This window comes from Fundulus heteroclitus, unplaced genomic scaffold (assembly GCF_011125445.2).
Source record: "Fundulus heteroclitus isolate FHET01 unplaced genomic scaffold, MU-UCD_Fhet_4.1 scaffold_758, whole genome shotgun sequence".
Lineage (NCBI taxonomy): Eukaryota > Metazoa > Chordata > Actinopteri > Cyprinodontiformes > Fundulidae > Fundulus > Fundulus heteroclitus.
In genome coordinates, this window is record NW_023397206.1 from 33,533 (window position 1) to 55,029 (window position 21,497).

The 21,497-nt window shown below is 38.6% G+C and overlaps 1 protein-coding gene across 1 annotated transcript in view; it reads left to right on the top strand.

Annotated features, from left to right (window-relative positions):
• Positions 1–17,104, top strand: part of LOC118561929 (POU domain, class 6, transcription factor 2-like) — a 37,696-nt gene extending 20,592 nt beyond the window's left edge. Inside the window, exons 3-4 of the mRNA XM_036134165.1 lie at positions 9,767–9,864; positions 17,009–17,104. Coding sequence (XP_035990058.1) covers positions 9,767–9,864; positions 17,009–17,104 — 194 coding nt within the window. The remainder of the gene's footprint in view (positions 1–9,766; positions 9,865–17,008) is intronic.
• The last annotated feature ends 4,393 nt before the right edge of the window (positions 17,105–21,497 follow it).

Sequence of the window (21,497 nt, forward strand, 5' to 3'; positions counted from 1 at the left end):
CTATTGAACTTTTTATTGTAACAAATTTTTTATCATCGATATACGTATATCGATCAATATTTATTGTCATTGATAAGCCATGCCTACAATGTAATAATAATTTGAAAAATATTTAGATAAAAGGTTTAAAAAAGTAAGGTATGATGTAAAATTTTAATGCTGTTGAAACCTCTTAATACAAACGCGGCTGAATACGACTTTTTCCTAAATATGAACGGTTCATGGCTGCTCCACATACACAACTGAGTCCATACTGGAATGTTTAGGATGTCATTAGCAAGTGAACCAGAGGGCTGGCCTGACTTTGTTTGGCACATAAATCCTTAGGAAGGAGAACACAAAAAGATGTCTTTCCCCTTAATCATAATGAAAATGTGTCCCTCTAAAAATAAAAAAAGGTTAAAAAAAGGGATTTTTCACTGGGGAATTGTGTTTCCAAAAACACATTTTCAAGAGTGAATCAGTTTGAGTTGATCTGAGCTTTGTAACATGGTGCACTGTCCTGGTGTGGGTATGAATGGATGGATATGGTCAGTGACAATGTTGAGGTAGACGGCTGTGTTTAAATTATCAAACATTTGTGTTATTGGATCCAAAATGTGGCAAGAAAATATCCCCCAAACCATCATACCGCCACCACCACCAGCCAGAACCATTAATCCATTTCTGAAACTCATCGGATCAGGCAACGTCTTTGCCAACCTGATGTTATCCTATGATCTCGATGAGCCCGTGAAATTCGTAGCCTCAGTTTTCTGTCCTTAGCTGATGGGAGTGGTACCTGCGGTTCGGTCTTCTGCCGCTGTAGCCCACCTGCTTCACCCTTCAATCTGTTGTGTGTTCAGAAATGTTTAACTACTGTTGTCCATTTTATCGTTTCAAACCTCTGACATTTGAGAAGGCATTCTGGTCCACATAGCTGCCGCTCTCTAGATATTTTCTCTTTTCTCGGACTATCCTCAGTATGCGGTTGAGTTTAATTGAAATAGCTCTCAATCAACAGCACTTTGCACTTTTTATGTTGAAATCTCGTGGCCTGCTTTTTGTACGGACCGACACTGAAATCATTTCACTCGGCAAACAATTAGCCATGTAATTAAATTTGATTCTTTAATCCTTTTGAAAATTTGGCATTAGTTTTATGGATTACATTTCAAAAGAGAGAGAGAGAGAGAGGGAGAGAGAAAATGACCGACAGCATCTTAATAGCAAACTCATGCACTCAGCCAGACATTTTCAAAAGGCCCATTATAAAAATGGGGGCCGGCTGTTCAGTGTGAATAGCTTGAATCGTTACCAGGCCTCTCGCTCATACATTTGACAACTTACATAATGCATTTCCACTAAAATAGCTTTAGTGTTAAAGCTTCTTTTATGGGCAAAAATTGATTCATAAATGCACCGAGGCGAAAGCTAACGTGAACACAAAGCTTTCAATAACAGCATTTCATACAGACTGTCAATGTACGAAGCCGCTGCATTAGACGAGGTGGCATGCTGATTGCTTTATGAAATCCAGGCTAATTGTTTTGTGCTGCAGTCCTTGGGGCACCCTGCATTAAGACAGGCCGAATGAAGTCAAATAAATACAGCTCTTTGCACCCCCCCTCGCCACATTTACGCACACACACACGGCACAGAGAGGCCTTCTGCCCTGCGCCGCATTGAAAGTCGCTCTCCAGTGGCCACTTTGGTGATCAATGAAAGAGAATTTATTTGGTGGTGGATATTGGCAATATTTCCGTGACATAAGTGACATCAAATGGGACCTCGTGCTCTGCAATAAATATAATGAGTTCACTTACATGAAGGAGTATTTTCTCTGGAAATGTCACGTCGCTATCAGCGTGAGTCTGGATTGACAGCGAGAAAAAAAACGACCGTTTTCAACAAGTCAAGGCCAAAACATACGTTTTCTAAGCTTAAACGCGCTTTATTTCTTCGATTCAAACTTCCTATTCAGGGAGCACTTGTGGTGTTTAACAGGAACTGCTCAGGAAGTTGAAGAACAAGACAAAAAAAAAGAACAACAACAATACAAAAAAAACAACAACAACCTAAATGCACCCTGAAAGTTCTGCATGAATGCAAAGGCTGCGCTGAAAGTGCATCCCGTGTTTTTACTGCCGTTTGGCCTCTTCTTTCATCTTTCCTCACATCAATACGTCCATTCAGCCCGTGTTATTCACAGTATGACCTGTTTATAATCACAGACTCCAAGGAGCTTCTTTTGAGCAAAGGTTTGATAATCTCCATCTAGAAATACATTAGAGAATCATTCATGTGGTTGATTTTTTTTTTTAAGAAATGAAAAGCTTAACATGCACAAAGATTCTGGTGATAAAAGAGGAATTGAAGACGGGGTCCCTGGGTGTTTCTGCAGTCAGCTATTAAAGAAATTACACAAATCCTATGAGGGAGGCTGCATACGAGTATTTATTTATTATCGATTTTTGTCTCCTGTGATAAACAGGTTAACGTTACAGATATTTGCAAAGAGATGAAGCCTTCTAAGTTATTGTGAGATGATGTGATGAAAGGCATCAGGCAATCGTTACTCGATTGGTCTCCCACTCTGCTTATCAGGTGAAATGCATTATTAATGAGCAATATCTTAACAAAAGGCACCAGCCTTTCTGTTTGGAGCGTATCGATCATTTTATTTTGTCATGTTCTTTTATCATAAGCTGAATTTCCTCATTTGGCTAATTGATTTTGTGACGACGGTAATCGGATAACTCGCCGCCTTTAAACTCCGTCAGTAGGGCTGTTTGTTTTCTTTTTCTTTTTATCACACAATGGGGTAGTTGCATATTAAAGCGCCTTTTGATAGTGTCTGAAAGTTCAATTACAGTACATCAAAAGATAAGAGGGAAAGATTTTGGGTTAATCCAAGCAGCAAGAAATCAAATCTTAGAATACATCCAATAAAATCCACTCCTGCTGTATTTTTTTCAGAATGAACTTAAAACAATTTTTTTTTTTAAATCTGTTAAAATACACCTACAGTTCTGATAAATTATATTCTACTCCTTACTGTTGTCTTCTATTTTTTACCACATCTAAATATTTCAGATCCTCACATTTTAATAACAGCAAATATAACCTGAATAAAAACTGAAACAACTTAGGAAACGATGAGTTTACTTATTAAGGGGATGAAAACTATACAAACCAACTTGGCTCAATATATAAAAGTAATTGCCCCTAAACCTAATGACTGGTTTTGCCACCCTTGGCAGCAACAACTGTTATCAAGTGTTTGCAGTAGCATTCATTTTGATCACTGGGGAAGGATTCTGGGTCTCTTCAAAATGCATAAATTCAGTCACATTGGAGCATTTGAGCATGAACAGACAACGACTAGTTCCCGCCTCTTTAAAAGCTACATTTTGCCGCATAACTCAAGCTCACTTGAGTTTAGGTTGACAAACTGATGACTGGATGTTTTGCTGCAGGATCTTCTGCTAAAGGAGCAGATTTAATGGTTTAATCAGTTGATTATCACATTATCACATAGTGATGATTGGCTATTCAGATGATGCTGTGTTTATTTTACACCTGACATAACAGGATGCAAAACTTCAAGAAGTTACCTGTTTGTCAGAATATTTTCCCAAAAGTCTTCAATTATCTTTCTTTTTGCATAACAAACACCGACCTTAACACTCCTGGAGTAATTTTGGTAGCTTGTGGACTTTCTCTCACTAAGGTTTGATGGAGTCACAAAGGCTTGGAGATAGTTTTGTGTCTCTTTCCAGACTGATAGATGCCAGTGACTTTGTCTCTCATCTGTTCTTTATTTTCTTTAGATTGGGTGGCCTGATGTGTTGCCATTTGAGATCTTCTAGCCGGTTCCATGTTGTCAGACAGGTTCTATCAAAATATTTTTCAATTAAAATTAAAATTAAACAAAAAAATCTAAATAATTGCAGTTGATTTTTCATATATCATGCTCTGAGTAGCTTTTTTTCTCTTAACATATGAAATCATCCTTGGAAAAATGCATTTTAGATCTACTCTGGTTATATTTTTTCTGATCATAGGTTAACTTGATGATCTGTGTAACACAAAAGCAAAAATAAATCTGTAAGGGGAGCATCACTGTATTTATCCTTAACTTGATTCAAACTCCGATGGGTTCACATTGATCCTGATTCCAGATACTGAGTGCGCAGGGCGGAGCCATGCAGGCACAAAGTTATCTGTAATGGGTGAAATAATTGGTGAAAAGAGACTGGCTTGTCAAAACAGCGCCAGCGTTGGGAGGCTGATAAGCGGGAGGATGCGGACCTTTATCGGGAAAGCAGGGCCATCAAGCCAGAGGTAGAAACCAGCCAGAAAAAGCAGGCTTCCCCCCTTGGGCTTTCACATCAGCCATCAAATGCGTAAGGTTCATTTGGTAGGTCACGTCATTCACCAATTATTTGGATTTTATGCAAAGATGAAATGATTTTAGCTGGCGGAGGGGAGCTTAAAATGTCCCATATAAATATACTTGACATGCAAAAAGATCTCGTCGGCAGGACCCTCGAATAGAAAATCTCTTATGAAGAGCTTGAAACCACTGGATGGCCTTTATGGTTAGAAAAAAGTAAAAAAAACAAAAAACGCATCCTTTCATCTTTGTATAAAAAGACACAAAGAACTCGAGATTTATGCTTTTTTTCATAGTTGTTATATTCCATTTAAGGATATCGATCTTACAGCTGAAATGTGATTAGATTTTTTTTATTCATTGCCATCATTGTGTGGTTTAGCCAAGTTTGTGACCTTCAAATGCGTTTGTGCATGTCTGGGTTGATTTGATCAACAAATAGGTTTCTGAAAGAGCTCTTTAAAAAAGAAAGGCTTTGTTAAAAGTGTTGCTTTTGTATCTTGGATTAAAAGAAATGTCACTCTTATTAAATTACTCACACACATCCGTGTTTTGCACAATCATCAACTTTATGCTTTTGGAATAAGCCAATATGTTTTTATTTTGTCCGTTGTATTGACTTTATAGCCATGAGCAGTTGGAGGGTCACAAATCGTAACCCCTAGATTAAAAATGTGTCTTTAATTTAAATTAACAGTATTAATTTATACCATCTTCTACTGTGACCATTATACTATATGTGAACATCACTGGGCTCAGGGTGAAATTAAGTTTTTGAAAGTGTCATTAATCTTAAACAAAAGAAATTTAAACCAGAATGTATAGAGTTATTTACTTACTTCCTTTTATATAAAACAGAAAACCAGCAACTATTAGAACAGCTGCTGAAATAATATAGATTCACGTTTAGGATTTATTTTATTTTGATGCACCTTCACTTTCCTACATCAGGACTGTCCATGTTTTTCACAACAACAAATACTTCGAGACAGTTTTGTCAAAAATGTCTCTTTTCGGTTAGTGAGGGAAAACTGTGCAGCAACGGGAGAAGGACAACTATGGGTTGTTTTTGTTGTAGTTGCTTTAGGATGCGGACCAAAACAATCGTACCAGAACCGTTTGGAGGAGCTGGTCTCGGTACGGTTCCAAATAAACTTTAGAGTGGTTCTTCAATAGTGTGAATGTGTATCCTATCTTGACCCAACACCACTACCAGAGCAAAGCTGCAACCTTGAGCCTAACCCTGGCATTGCATTACGGGATTTGGTGGAGTAAAAGGGGGGGGGGGGGAAACACGTAAACAAAGGCTTTGCAGCTTTTTCATAAAGCATAAAGTCAAATGCAACTTTCTAGACATCTTCTCAAAATTATTCAGTATACTTCTCCAATAATTTTGCATGAAAGAGTTCCCAGAAAATATGATCTGATACAAATTTTCCATATTTTGGACTAGCTCTGAACAATGTTTTCACACCTGGTTCTTCAACCCGAACATATCTGACCAATCAACAGGTTGAATGTTTTCGCCTGGTTTGTAGTGACAGGTAGTGGTTAGCTTGGAGTTTGTAAAATGTTACGAGTTAGCCACTCATCAATTGATTCAGACCAGCGTAAACTGAAACTATAGGTTTAAAATGCCCTGAGAGTTTAGCTGCTAAATCACATCAAACTGATTCTGGTCCTGATTATGATCTGAGTGGGACTATATTTAGTTGAGATTTTTACAGCTTAAAGCTCTGCTTAAAATACTGTGTTAATGGACACATACATTCTACATTTAAAATTTAAATAAGAAAAAAAAAACACATACCTGAGATGGGAAAATTCAATCAAATTTCATTTATATAGCGCCAATTCATGATCATGATTCATGTCATCTCAAGGCACTTTCCAAAGTCAAATTCAATCACATAACAAAAACGTTTCCTATCTAAGGAAATCCAGCAGATTGCATCAAGTCTCGACAAGCAGCATTCACTCCTCCTGAAAGAGCGTAGAGCCTCAGTGGACAGTCGTCTGTATTGTTGTTAGCTTTGCAGCAATTCTTCATACTAAGCATGCATGAAGCGACAGTGGAGAGGAAATCTCCCCTTTAACAGGGAGGAAAAACCTCCAGCAGAACCAGAACCAGATGATGTCACAGCTAACAGAACACCATACCAGGTGTAACTACTATGAAGAAGAAAAATAGAGAACAAAAAGGTAAAAGATGAAATGACAATCAAGCAATTCAAATTGGAGAACAGTAGGAAAATTCAGCAGAGTGAGAAAAATAGACCTTGATGTCCTCCAGCAGCCTAAACCTATAGCAGCATAACTATAGAGGTAACTCAGGGTAACATGAGCCACTCTAACTATAAGCTTTGTCAAAAAGGAACAACTGTTGCTAATTTACATCATACATAATATATATCTCTTTTATGTGCTATAGTCAAATTTACAATCTCCATCTAGCTTGTTTGCAAGAAGAAATATCATTAGTCCTTGTTTTTACATTATTATAAATAGATTGAAACAGTGTTGGTTAAAAGGACTTTGTGTTTTATCTAATGTGGCGGTGGAGGACATCTACAGTTGTCAATGAGGTCATCACATTTAAATGGTTAAAGAAAACTTGTGTTGATATGATAATTAAAAGCATTTATTAGAGAAATCCTGACAGAATCCTGAGTGGTGCAAACAAATTATTGCCGTCACAGAAGACCTTCAAAGGGTCAGAGAAGGTCAAATGTTTTTTGGGGTCTTGAAGCAGGAAAGACACATGAAGACGGATGTTTACATGAATATTAATGCCAACTTAGTTATTTGCTAAAATAGGATGAAAAAGATGGTTTTACAGCAGGAAGGGTAGACACATCATTTTCCTCACTGTTTAATTAATGTTCTCAAAGAAAAAATCACAATTTGCTAAAATCAGAAGTGGCAGATTAAACTACCTAAATTGGTCATAAATCCCTGATCAGTACCTCTCTAGTGTAAGTAATGTGGAAATGTGGTTGGAGAGTGAAAGGTGAAAAGCCCTCCTCATATTGACTTTTATTGACGTCTTCAAGGGCTTTTCTCCACCAAAGTGGTTCCAGTGCTGAACCAGAGCTGGTGCTAAAGCCTGTTTTTAACAGATTCTGTAAAAGTGGGGAAAAAAAACTGTGCTTTTCCACAATCCAAGACTCGATTTGGATCCGTGTCATCGCATCAGTATAAATGTCTCATCCAGTAGATGTTGGATCCTCCATGTTTTAATGTAGGTTTTACTGATAAATGGCAATGCACAAACAGAATTGAACAAAAATGACAAAAATCACATTGTTTATGTTTTTCAAACACCTGGAAAAATAGCAGCTACTAAGATATGATGCTCTGATATCCATCCATCCATTTTCTAACTCGTCTATCACTAGTGGGGTTGTGAGAGGGTGCTGGTTCCTATCTCTAGCTGTCAATGGAGGCGGGGTACACCCTGGACAGGTCGCCAGTCTATCGCAGATGGTCTGATATCTCTACCTTAATTTATTAATTCTGTTTTAATAAGTCTCAATCAGCTGATATCTCCAACAACAGCGCTGAGAGGCCAAAGTTACACATCAAGCAAGATTCAGCAAGGTTTATTTGTACCCCTGTAACGATGAATGATTTTAAAATAAGCGAGGGGAAGACGAGAGCCCAATGTTTTATTAATGTTTAAAGTGTTTTTATGCGTTTGGGTTTAAATTAAGCAGATCATAAACACAGTCTAACTTCAAACGTGGAGCTCAGAACGGTTTGATTGGTTGCTGCCGGTTTTAATGGGTCCACTTCTAGTTTGGTTGGTTCATTGGTGCTGGAGTCGTTGTGGAAACATGAAGAACTAGCAATAAGCAAATACTAGCGCCAGTTTAGCACTGGAATCATTATGGTGAAAAAGGGAGCTCCACATCTCAAAGGTGTCTGCAATTCGAACATGTTTTTAGAGCCTGGATACAGACGAGGACTAAGCAAGCTGAAAAAGCCACGACCATGTCCAGGGCCATCAGGCGCTTGGTGGGGAAGACCTGCATTGTGTTTGTGAAAAGAACCAGGAGAGAAGAAAGCAGGGGGATTAATAAAAACAGACCAGAAGCCTGTTTGAAAAAGGCTGTAGCTTCACATCAAACCGATTTTATTTTGGCTTGAATCACGACACACATTTTATGCTCAATTAGCATTTTTTTTAATTATGATTTCATTAAAATCAATGAAAGGATCATAATGTTGGAGAAATAAGAAATATGATAGGCTTTATTGATCTCACATTGGAGAAATTCACATGTCACATCGGCTCAGTAATCAGAAGAAGAAGGTGTCAAGTAGGACAAGGTGCATCAGGTATATACAGTGTGTCCTCGTAGATAGAAGAAGTAGATAAGAAAATAAAAATATAAAAATAGAAATAAGGCAAAGGATGTCTTATGTACATTCACGGTGACTTATATACATTGACATATATTCAGGTGTAATAGCAGCAGAAGTCACTTCTTTCAGGATTATTGCACAGTGTATTAAATAGAATTGCACATCAATTGTGCTATTCTATTCTAGTCTATTCATATTATTTTATGGGTTTGGATAAACACAACAGGTGAAATTCACTCATCCAGCCTAAATGTTACAGCGTGGGGGTGTCTTGTTTTCCCACAGTCATCAGATGCGGGGCTTCCGCGTCAAATTCCTGTGGACTGCGGGGGGGGGAAACCCCCTCCGACAGTCCGCGTGTCTACGGCGAGGTATCACGAGATGCTGATATCATGCAGGTAGAAGTTTAAGGGTCAAATCAGCCTCTCGGACCTTTTAGAGCAGCCCGCGCTGGATGCACTGCTGAGAGATTACGTGAGATAGAGATTGCTATGATAACCAATCATCTGTGGCCTTTATTTTCCCTGCAGCCATCAGCAAGCTTATTATCATGTCCCTGTCTGCTCAGCTCCACTCTGCCCTCATAGCAAACAGGTCTAATTGTGTCTCATAGCTGCGGGCTCACAGCAGAGGGGGGGGGGAGTGGGCTTAGATGAGTGATACTCAGCGATGTAAATGGCTGAATAATATGGCCCCAGCGTTTGCGGTGGAGCTCTATCTCTCTGCGGTAATCTAGGCCATCGGGGACCCGCCAGTATGCATCATCCACCATCAATGGGTCTCTCTGCTGGTTGGTAATTTATTCAGTGCTACAGTGGTTATTGATAAAGCACTTAAGTACAAATTCCTCCCCCCCCTCTCCCTGCCGCCCTCTCTACTCAGCGCTGTAATATCACAGCTCGGCGTGTGTGCTCTGTGTTTATCTGCTTATGAAGTCTGCGCTGATCACAGGTTGAATCTTTGTTTACGCTCTAATTTGGGCTTTTTTCTGCAACGCTCTGTGCCCCGCCTCTCTTTCAGGAGTTCGTGACGGATCAGTTCAGTCTGACGCCAGCAGCAGTCCGTCTGAGCAGAGTCAGCTGGGACAGTCTCACCCTGGGTACCCGATGGGCCCGCAGGTGAGTGGGAGCGTAAAAAAAACAAACAAAACGCACAGATAAAAAGAACATCTTGGTTTTACTAACCAGTTAATAGGATTTGTTGCCATTAAACATAAATAAATAAGTATATATACCTAGATAAACACTTAGATTAATGCATATTTCTGTTTTAGATCAGTTTTATTTTTCAGGTCACAGTTCAGATTAGAAAACAATAAATGTGGCCAGCTTTAGATGGAGTTCCCACTCCTAGAGCTTTATAACGCAGGGAGAAAAAAAAAAGCAGCTGAACACACTTTTATTTAGACAAGCAGTTAGTTAAATTTATGTATTTTTGATGCTTTCCTTGTAAGCTGTTACTGATGTTACTGTTTGGTAATTTTACACTAATAAATTCACTTTCTGATATTTATTTTTGAAAATATAAATAAAGTTTACTTACTTTGTGAAAAAAATTAAATAAAAAAATAACACAGTTTATGCAGGTTTCTTTCATATAAAGTCATGTTAAATAAATTGAAATACTGTTAAGTATATTATACAGATAAATTCCACACATACTTTTGTTTTCCAGCCTTTATTTCTGTTAATTGTGATTATTATTTGCTTACAACAAATGAAAACGCAACATTTAAGATTCAAATGCTACATGTGACCAATAAGAAAACATTTTAAATACAGAAATGTGGGCTTCATGAAATGTATGTTTAAGTTTGTTGTTTTCATAAAGTCCTTTTAATCTGACAAACGAGCCTCGCTCAAAGCTTGCTAGTAAATATGCCTGTTCGTAATGTGATACAATTATAAATTACTGTTTCAAATTGGGTTTCAGATACCTGATCATCGCATCAGCATCCAGTTAAACTCTAAATTATTCATACTCCTGGCATATTTATATTAAAAATTATTTTCATTCAATCCAAACACCTTGTGTCTGACATGAAATGGGATAACTTTGTCTAAAAAGATAATGAAATGATGTAAAATGAGGACCTATTGATCAATTATTTACATTTTACATTATCTATACCCTTCAGATCAGGGGGAAAAAAAATTTCTTGCCGTTATTTCTTGGCACTGATTATGATTGCTGACCAGCTTTTTGCATGTTTTCACTGGGATGATGAGCTCCAGGTATTTGATGCAGGAAAGCCTCCTTCCCATCACCCTAATCTTTTACTCCCTCCACAAGTTCTCTGTCAGATTCAAGTCTGGACTCTCTGGCTGGGCAGCTCCAAAACCTTACTAACACTTCCAGTCAGAAGAAACATGGTTGTTAAATTCATACTTTAAATCTTAATCTGACAGGAGTATGAATAACGTTGGTCTTAACTGTATCTTGTGAGCACAAAAGCAAAGCATCAAATATCTTTGAACAAGAAAACTCAAAATAGCTCTTCTTTTACCAGATGATGTTTTGAATTTTCTTTACATAAAATCATTTTTTCCGTTTTCTTTTGAAAATTATGAGAACATATTTTAAGCAGGAACAGCCTCTGATGTTGTTAATGTAATGTTACCATAAACTCCACCATTACATGTCCTTCTGCAGCTCATTAAGTGTTAACTTGTTTCCAATCTTGCAGTTAACCTTTGCCCTGCAAGGTGAATTCTCAATTCACAAACACACAAGAATCCAACATGTACCGCTTTGGCTTCAACCGTTTGGGCCAATCACGTTGCAGTATTATGGTTTAAGGCGGGACATATCAGCTGTGATGAAAGCAAGACCGGCTGAGCCCACAGGCGAACCAACATAAACATGGCAGCGCTGGAGGACGCCCGCGTAGACGCTGCTATCACCTCTGTTCTGTCAGAATCCATGATTTCATCTTTGAAAGAATAACAACAAAACGTCCCTTGGCCAGCTTACCTTGTGGTTTCTCATGACGCCGGCTGCAAACGTTTTAATTTGATACCATGATCGGCTAACTAGAGTGCTGCACATTATCAGTCTGGCTGGCCAGGTTACTTTGCCTTAAAAAAGAAAGAAGAAACAACACAACTCAGATTTCAATTTATCTTCTGAATGATTGAAAGCCTTTAAATAACTTAATTTAAACCTTAATTAGTTACAGTTTACTAACTCCTGATCAGAATAACCCTTACTGAAGGGGGAAGCTTTACTTGTTGAGTATTGGTGATTTTTACATTTGAAAGTGTTTCATTTGAAAATATCCTAAACCTAAATATGAATTTGTTTAAACTAAGATTGTGTTTATCTATAGATTCATTTTATTTATTGAGAATGAACATTTCAGTCGTTCAACACCATTTGCAGCATTGACTTTTTTTCAGGTAGACATGATATTCGGATATGCTCAAATATACTATATGTTGAAATCCCTCCAATAAGCGATTAAGTAATAGAATACAAACATTTAGATAACACATTAAAACTGGTTGCTAGATTGTAAACTTTCTGAACATTTCTGAAATGATACATTTACTTGTATTTACAAAATTAGCAATGCACACAAAGTGCAAACATAAGCTCAAGCAATCCTCCTGCATGTGTTAAAAATGTTTTGCTTTATTTAAAAAAGGAATCTTGCAACAGATCAGCACCTGGTTTATTACCTCTGAGGTTTTGTAATTTCTTGGGGATGCAACAAAAAGATTACTGACTTATTTTACTGCAGATTTATGCTGAGCTCTAGTTCAATAGTGGGTCCCTGTTCGTTAACTCATATTCTTTTTATTTTATTTTTACCTTTTAGTTATTTTTCTTTAATTCAATTCAGATGAACAAATAACCACTGGGTTTTAATAATTTTCAACTGATTAGTCTACATTCATATAGTCAGACTCACATCCAGTTACACATAATCCAGTTCTACCCTGACTATAACGCAGTTTAGTCTGATTAAGTTCATTTTAAAGTAACACAAGTTAAAAAGTTGTCTGCAAAAAGAAGAGCAGCCAGTAGCATGGAGTTAATGACTTTATTCAAATCCTAGTTAGCTGCTGTTACGGTGGTAGCTACTCTTCCAGGTGTTCACACACAGATTATCTTTTTGATGATTTTATGTTGGTTTTAAGTTATTAGTGTGGCTGATGTGTCCTAATCTGTCCTATTCTGTATCATTACAGATGAGGACAGTATATTTCCAAAAGTATTTACCCATGATTCATGCATGAATTTGAGTGACATCCCATTCTTAATGAATGGGAAAACATTGGCCCCTACTGGAGGAGGTTCCTCGTCACACCTGAAGCTTCAGGACTGTGTTTATGGGAATGCTGGACCAGTCTTCACCAAGCACACCTGGATTGTCAGCAGGTGATGTTGGACAAGAAGGCCGAGTCTCAGCAGTTTCTCATTCTATCTGGTCTGGATGGGGACTCCATTTCCACTGAGTTAAAAACATAAAATTCTCCAACATGTCCTGGTGTCCTGGAGCATTAGGAGCTCCTTTCACTGGATCTAAGGAGCAGAGTCCAACTCCTGAAAAACACACCCATAACCCTTCTGCAGCAAACTCTATACGTGTCTCAGGTCAGTCAGGCAAGGGATGCTCTCTTGAAAACTGTCAAACCTAGACTCATCCGTTAGGTTGTCAGACAGGGAGCCAGGGCTCGTCAATCCAGAGAACATGTCTCCACTGCTCTTGAGTTGAATGGTGGCATGCTCTACACCACTGCGTTCATCACTCTGCATTGTCCTTGGAGATGTGAGGCTTGGATGCAGCAGCATGCAGCCATGGAAAACCTTTCCATGAGGCTCTTTCCTCACAGCACTAATCTGAAAGCCACATGAAACATGGAGGTCTGCAGCTACTGACCCTGCAGAGAGCGAACACTTTCGCTTCGGCGTGCACTGACAGACACTCTATAGTTGTGCAAGGTGTTCCAGTTCTTATTGTTCTTATTTGCTTCTTCCACTTTGTTATAATGGCAGTAAGGCAAGGCAAGGCAAATTTATTTATATAGCACAATTCAGTACAGAGACAATGCAAAGTGCTTTACATGATTAAAATATAGGAATAAAAGCATGTAGGGATATAATGTAGAAACAAAAAAAAGAACATTTAAAAACAGTAAAACAGTTTAACTTGAACATTCAAAGGCAATTTTAAACAAATGTGTTTTTAATCCTTGATTTAAAGGAACTCAGGCTTTCCGCACTTTTACAGTTTTCTGGAAGTTTGTTCCAGATAAGTGGAGCATAGGAACTAAATGCTGCTTCTCTGTGTTTAGGTTCTGGTTCTAGGTATGTAGAGCAGGCTGGAGCCAGAAGACCTGAGTGGTCTGGATGGTTTATACGCTGATAACAAGTCTGTGATGTATTTAGGTGCTAAGCTATTCAGGGATTTATAGACTAAAAGAAGGATTTTAAAGTCTATTCTCTGAGATACAGGGAGCCAGTGTAAGGACTTTAGAACTGGGGTGATGTGCTCTACTTTCTTAGTCTTAGTGAGGACTGCGGGCAGCAGCAGTTCTGGATCAGCTGCAGCTGTCTGGATCCACTTTTTAGACAGACCTGTGAAAACACCATTGCAGTAATCGAATTCTACTAAATATAAACGCATGGATTAGTTTTTCCAGATCCTGCTGAGACATCAGTCCTTTAATCCTGGAAATGTTCCTCAGGTGATAGAAAGCCGACCTTGTCACTGTCTTTAGATGCTTTTGAAGGTTCAGGTCTGAGTCCATTACTACTCCCAGGTTTCGGGCCTGATCAGTGGTTTTTAGCTGAAGCGACTGAAGCTGTGTGCTAACTTTTGATCTCTCCTCTATTGGTCCAAAAATTATTACTTCTGTTTAACAGTTGACAGCAAAAATATTTAGCAGTGATGAAACTTTGTGACTGGCCTGGACTGGACATGTGGCTTCCTGTTATAGTACCAGTCTAGAATCCGCTGAGATTCTTTCCCAGATGTTTTTTAGAAGCAGTTTGCATGCCCAGATGTTTGGTTTATACAGCTGTGGCCATGGAAGTGAAAGGAACTCCTGAATTCAATGATTTAAAGGGTTGAGCAAATACTTTTGGCAATATTGCATCCAAGCTTTTTGTTGTTTTGTTGGGACATCTGTCTCCTCAATCATCAACTACAGAAACGGGTGCAGAGCGCAAACGCCAACAGAGGCCGAACACACACACATTTTTTTTTTTGTTGTTGTTGAAACTTTCTCTCGAAGTTATGTTGAGTAACATTTACACCTTTCAGAGCAATTATTAGAGAACGCCTGCAGGTTGAATGGATGAAGCTTCCTAAGAGGCTCATTTTATGCATGTTCTCTCAGTGCCTGTTGTGCGTGGAACACACAAACGCCCCTGAGTGAATGCCACGGTGCGAAATGTTAAAATATTTAGTCACCATACATCATCTTCAAATGTAATTGAGCTGCGGCACTAACAAGCTGACAATACAGGCTCTGTCACAACAAGCAGGGAGCAAAGAGCCCGAGCCCGCAGCCTTGTTAATAGCTCAATCAGGCATTGTCCTATCCGATTGGATTTATTGGCCTGGTGCCCCGGCGATGCTTAATGAACATCTATCTCGTTAGTGTTGCTCCATGTCACCAGTCGACGCACACAGGGCATCTCATGTTTCCTTCACGCTGTTTAATAAGGCCATTCTCCATGCTTTCAGCGTTGCTCAGCGGCAATCAGTCCTCATCAGGACCCAAAAAAAAAAAAAGAGGAAAGATGAGACAACACGAGAGCTGGTGAGCTTAGCTAGGGAGGTTTAATTGTTGAGAAATCCCCCACTTAAAGACCACGTTTTCTCTTTAAGTTTTCTGATTACGTGAGCCTGGTAAAAGACGGCGTTTTAGTTTTTTAAGATACGAAAAAAGTCAAGAGGCAGAGCAGCAGAAGCAAAAGAGCACTTACAGTGTGAGCCTCAGCAGGCGGCTCTCGACAGTCACCGTCTAATATATTAATGCTGTCAGTACAGTCTGTGAAGCTAACACTTTTCAGAAACAAAAGCGCTCCGTATGCCGTACCCAATTCTCCCGCTTCAGGATCAATATGTTGTGATAGATTCTCGCCCCAGAGCCGGATATTGTTCGAACAACCATTATCTGATGGTAGTTTACCCAACATGAATCTACCTTCTTTCTGTTTCCCAATTGCAGTCGGGATGACAAAAGTCTGCTATCTGTGTGATTATGGGCAATTTCTCAGTGCCACAGCTGCCAAGCAGATGGAGGGGCCTATTCCCCCCTGATGAGCAGAGAGACAGGGTAGAACATCCAGTCCAGAGTGGGGCTGCTTCCTCTTCCAGGGCTCAACACTTACCCTGTCCGTGTGTCTGTGGGGCTCCTAGGAGACCACTTCTCAACACTTAGCTGTCAGGTCTTCCAAACGCTGTACAGCAGCTTTCCAGCAGCACCTACAGAGACGGTAAAGGGTTTTAAGGCCATAAGCCAGAAGGTGGATTGCTTCTAAATCTGGATAAGTGATGCTTTGGGTTCTTAACTCAGTGAGCGAACTGAGATGCATTGCTTTCCAAAGATATTCAATACCCAATGAACTGTCTCACATTTTGTCACGTCACAACTAGAAGCTTCAATGTATTTTAATGGGTGTTTTAATTGCGACAGATCATCATAAAATTGTGATTATGCACTGTGTGGCCCATCGTAACTCTGGAGGAGCCGTGGAGAGTCGCAGCTCATGTGGGAGAATCAGAGAGGACAGCTATAAGTCAGGCACTCAACTAACCTCGCCCTTTATAGAAGAAGAATAAACCCATTATGAAAGAAACCCATAAGGGAGGTTCCTGTTTCCACTTTTCAAAGAGCCATGAGGGCAGGGAATCTCAAACTTTTCATCACCAGGAACCCCTTAGCAGCGGTGCATTTTTTTCCAAGAACCCCTTTAGATTCCTTTATACTGATAGTATTTTATATATATATAGATAGATATATATATCTATAGTATATATATATATATATATAATATATATATTAAATATATATTATATATTTATTATATAGATACTATATCTTTATATTATTTATATATATATACTGTATATATATACTTTAATTATTAGAGATTTGGTGGAGGTTTTATTAGATATTCTTTCTCGATAAAGCCAAACTCTAACAAATTGTAGCTGATTAGGCTTTTACCTTACTTGATGAAGTGGACGGAGGTTAAATTTTTTCCATCGTGTTAGTTACCTGAAACCCGATGCATCCTCGGCAGTGCCTCCTCAGGCCCGACAACATGTGTTTCATGGACCCCCAACCCGTGGTTTGCGGACCCCCGGAGGTCCAGGGACCTCAGTTTGAGGGCTGCTGATGTAGGGGACTCTACAAAATTGTTTTACAAAATGTTTTAGTCTCATAAACCAAAAATTCAATAGATTGAGCTAAAAACAGGACAACTGTGAGGGAAAACCCATTAAAGTTTGCAAAAATGTGAGACTGGTCGACAGATGCTTTCCATCCAATCAGACGGGGTTTGAGCTATGTTGTTCAGAAGAGTACGCAGAAATTTGTGGCTCTAAATTAATAAGGTAATAGAGACATGCCTTAAAACAATTGAAATTGTAATTTCATCAATGTGTTTTCTATGTATTAAGATGGCTTAATACATATCAAGGCCACACCTTTCAGCTTTATAAAAAAGAAAAAAAAGAAAACTAAATCTCCCTTAACTACCAATTCAGTACTATATTGGTCGCCAACACGGATCGGCAACCTGCTGCTCCAGAGCCGCAAGTGGCTCTTTGGACCTTTATAACTGATGGCTTGACATATATGACTGTACATAGCAACAAATGCAGGTTTTAGCAGTTTTTCGGTTTTTCCATGGAGTAATTGCATCTAATTTTCACATCAGAATGCCTGATTGTACCAGTAATATATTTTGTGGATCTATTTTTCTTGTCATTATGTAAGAAAGTATTAGTATAATACTTAATATATAGTATATTTCCCCCCCCCCCCACCCACAAATATCAACATCACATTGAAAGAAATGTCTCCAATCTCCTCTTGCAATTTTTATTTCCAAACCCAAAAAATAAGGGGGGGGAAAGTGCTTTCTTTAAGAATCACCGCAAACTGCTATAGAAGATATCAAAAAATGATAAGTTGTCTTTTCTCAAAAGGTCATGTAGCAATTACTAAATAAAACAAATACATTTTATTTAGCTGGACTGAGGGCAAAAATGGCTCTTTGGATCGTAAAGTTGCCGACCCCTGGTCTATGAGGTAAACCACCCATAAAATGCATTAAAGTTTCTAAATGTTACAACGCAAAAAAAACAAGTTTAACAGGTATAAACATTTGGGTTTAGGGATGCGTTTGGATTCAAATTGAGATATTTCAGTTCTACCTGAATTTGTTCTCTTGTCGGATCCTGATGACTGTATTAGCAGTCATCTCACCTCACGATCACCACCTAAACACCAGAGATTTCTGCGGTGCTTTCTCCTGGCAGCTCCCGGCTTCCCTAAAGCTGTCTGTAATGATAAATAAATCAGCGCTGCATCTCGTAATTGTCGGATTGTCTTTTAATGTTATTCCCTTTCTATCCGAGGCTGTCTTTACTGTCAAGCTGGGCAATCTCATTTTGTTTGATTCACAGATGAAATGTTTGAGAAACCCCTTTGATTGGGCGCTGCGTGTATTTGAGATTAAATTCAGTCAAAAAAAAAAAAGCGAGATTACAAATGTGTCACTCCCCGCTAAAAAGAACGTATCGTCTGTGTTTCTGTCCCTTTGAGGATTCTCTGAGCGCCCCCGAATTATTAATTCATCTTTTAAAGTTAATGGCAAAAGCCATTATGGATGCTCTCAGATGCTTCAGATTGCCATTTGTTATGCACTGATGTTGTATATCAAAGCAAATGTTGAGGAGGAGGAATGCTTTACGGTGTTTCTGAGCAATCCTGTCAGCAGCCCTCAACCTCTCTTGTAACAGCATACAAGTTTTCATTTGTTTTTTCGCGGCCTGGATCTGTTTGTGATCGCGTGCATGCTGGAGTAGGGTGCAAGCACTCTGAAACGTGCAAACCTATCACTGTGACATGTCTGTCACCTAGGTGCAACCCGGTCCTAAGAGCGGAGTGGACTCTTCTCACCAGCCAGCCTGCTCGGCATCCTGCACAAGCTGCAGAACCACCATGCAAAACAAAGCAGATAGCTGACAATTGGAGTTAAAGGCTTGTGAAACTTTGGCGGCGCAGTGCAACCAGGCGTGTCCTCCAACGTCTGCGGCAGACTGCTTTACGTGTAACGCGAAACAAGCTGACATAATGCTTTTATTATTTTATTTTCAGGCAATTCAATTCCGTGTTTACTGCCAGGAGTTTTGTTGAACTTTGCAATATCGTCGGCCCTCCCATGTCTCATTGTTGCCTGTACGAATCCATCTGACATGAACAAATGCTGACGTAATTTCAAAAAGGTTGCATTGGATTGACTTAAATTTATCATCCCTGTGTCGTTCTGTAGATTTAACCAGCAGTTTTAAAGCGCATATATAATATAATATATATATATATATATACTGTCACACTGTTGGTTTTTGAGGAGGACATTTCAAGTGAGTTTTTACTGAAAAGCATCTAAGAGAGATTCTCCCTGATAACACAATCAGTACCCTCTGAGTATTCCTGCAACAATCTCACCCTTTAACATAAACGAACAAAGTCAAGATGGGCAAGACCGATGTGTCACCCTCCCCAAAAGAGCAAAGTGCTGCTGCCCATTTCAACGCACATTATTCAATGTTAGCAGTGATTTTGTTCAGGGGGAAACTGATTTTTCACCCCATTCTCTATAAAAGATCAACTCCTAGCTTTCTTACAAAGATGGAGTTCTGAGTACCTGAAACAGCATTTCACAACGTTTCGACTTGCTGATACGTGCATCCATCAAAACGCATTCACCCATATAACAGCTTCTTTATTTGTCTCACTTAAGCATTTTATATTTTTACATTGCACTTGGTGCAGTCAGAGTCTGGTGGATTGGTCTCTTAAAGCCAGTCTTGAAGGAAAAAAAATTAACTTAAGATCACATGTCAATCTTCTGTACACCACTCTTTTTGCATATGCATTTAATAACATTTTCATTAGATTAAAATTAACAGTATAAAGATTAAATTCTCCCGTACTTGGTTGGATCTGTAAAACCAAGTAGGGCAGAATTCAACTCTAATCAAGTATTCTTCAACTACTCTGAAAAACCTAAAAACTTTCTAAAATTCTGAGTGAGCATTTACAGATGTACAGTATGACAGCTCAGTTATAACTGTAATTCATTAGTTCATTTCATATAATTGCTCAGGTGTTAGTGGAATTGCAAAATGCATGTAATTTATATTATACATTATGTTACGAGTAAGTTGTGAAAAAAACGGAACACAAAATAAAAGGACAGAAAAGTTTATTTGGTTTTCACCATTCATCATCATTCAAAGAACTGTTTGTTATAAGCACCAGATACATCAAAAAGAAAAAGCATTGCATAAAAGAATAAAAACATGAAACATAACTGCATATGAAGATACAAACTTTAAAATTACCAAATATAAGTTAATAAAAGGCTAATAAAACAGTAAAGCAATCTTTGGCCTTTATGGGAAAGCTGTGATACACAGTAATGTTTCCAGTCCTGATTTAAAAGAATCAGATGTCTATGTAACCTGGCCAGCCAGATTGAAAATGTTCTGCTCCCATTGAATCCGTTTGGGGAAAAGAGGGAGATTCAGCAGAACTCTCTGAGCTGATTGGGTGAAGCGACACCTAGTGCCCGCCTACCAAAGTTTGCTTTTAGCCAATCACGGTATCGAATTAAAACATAAGAAGCAGACGTCATGAGAAACCACAACATGCTGAGCTAGTCAGGCACTTCTTGCTGTTCTTCTTTTAAAGCTGAATTGTGGATTCACAACAGCAGCAACTACGCGTGTGTCCTCCCGCCATAAACTACAATACTGCAACGTGATTGGCTCTAACCGTTTTTGGTTCGGACACAAACGGTGAAAGCCAGAGCGGTACAAGATGAAGTCTAGTATGTGAATGTACAAATTGCTGAGGAGCACAGAAAATGCTCATTGCTCATAGGAAGTCATGCAAATACTCTACGATGGAATCTGATTTCATTGGTCTAGAGTTTTTTGTTGTTGTATTTTTTAATATATTTTGTGTATTTTCAGTTTTCATTATGTTATAGGTCACTTTGGAATAAAAAAACCCCAAAACATGCTAAATTAGGTTATGATACTCCATGACTCTGTGTATTTGGCTAAATTGTAAGACAATATTTGACTATATTAGCATTTAAAAAGGCCCAAGGACAATTTCAGTTGTGTTAGTTCAAAAAATATCTGTGCGATTTGTTTGAAATTAGGTTCTTTTTATTGTGTTTACAAACAAAAATGACCAATAAACTCATAAATTATATTTTTATTTGTATCAGTGAATGCCATCAGCGCAATAGAAACTGTTTACTTTGGAGAAGAACCCTCAGAGAGTTAACCATTTTTAGGAGGTGTTTATGTTTATGAATAAAATCAGAAGAAGCAATAAAGTTGTAAGAGGATTTTTTTTTTAAGAAAACCGTATTCTCTACAAAAACCAGTCAGCTGTTGTGTATGCTGCTACTTTAATCAGAGAGCACGACTTCAGCAGATAACAGGAAGGCGAAACATGTCATAAAAATGTTGCTCAGTTTATCA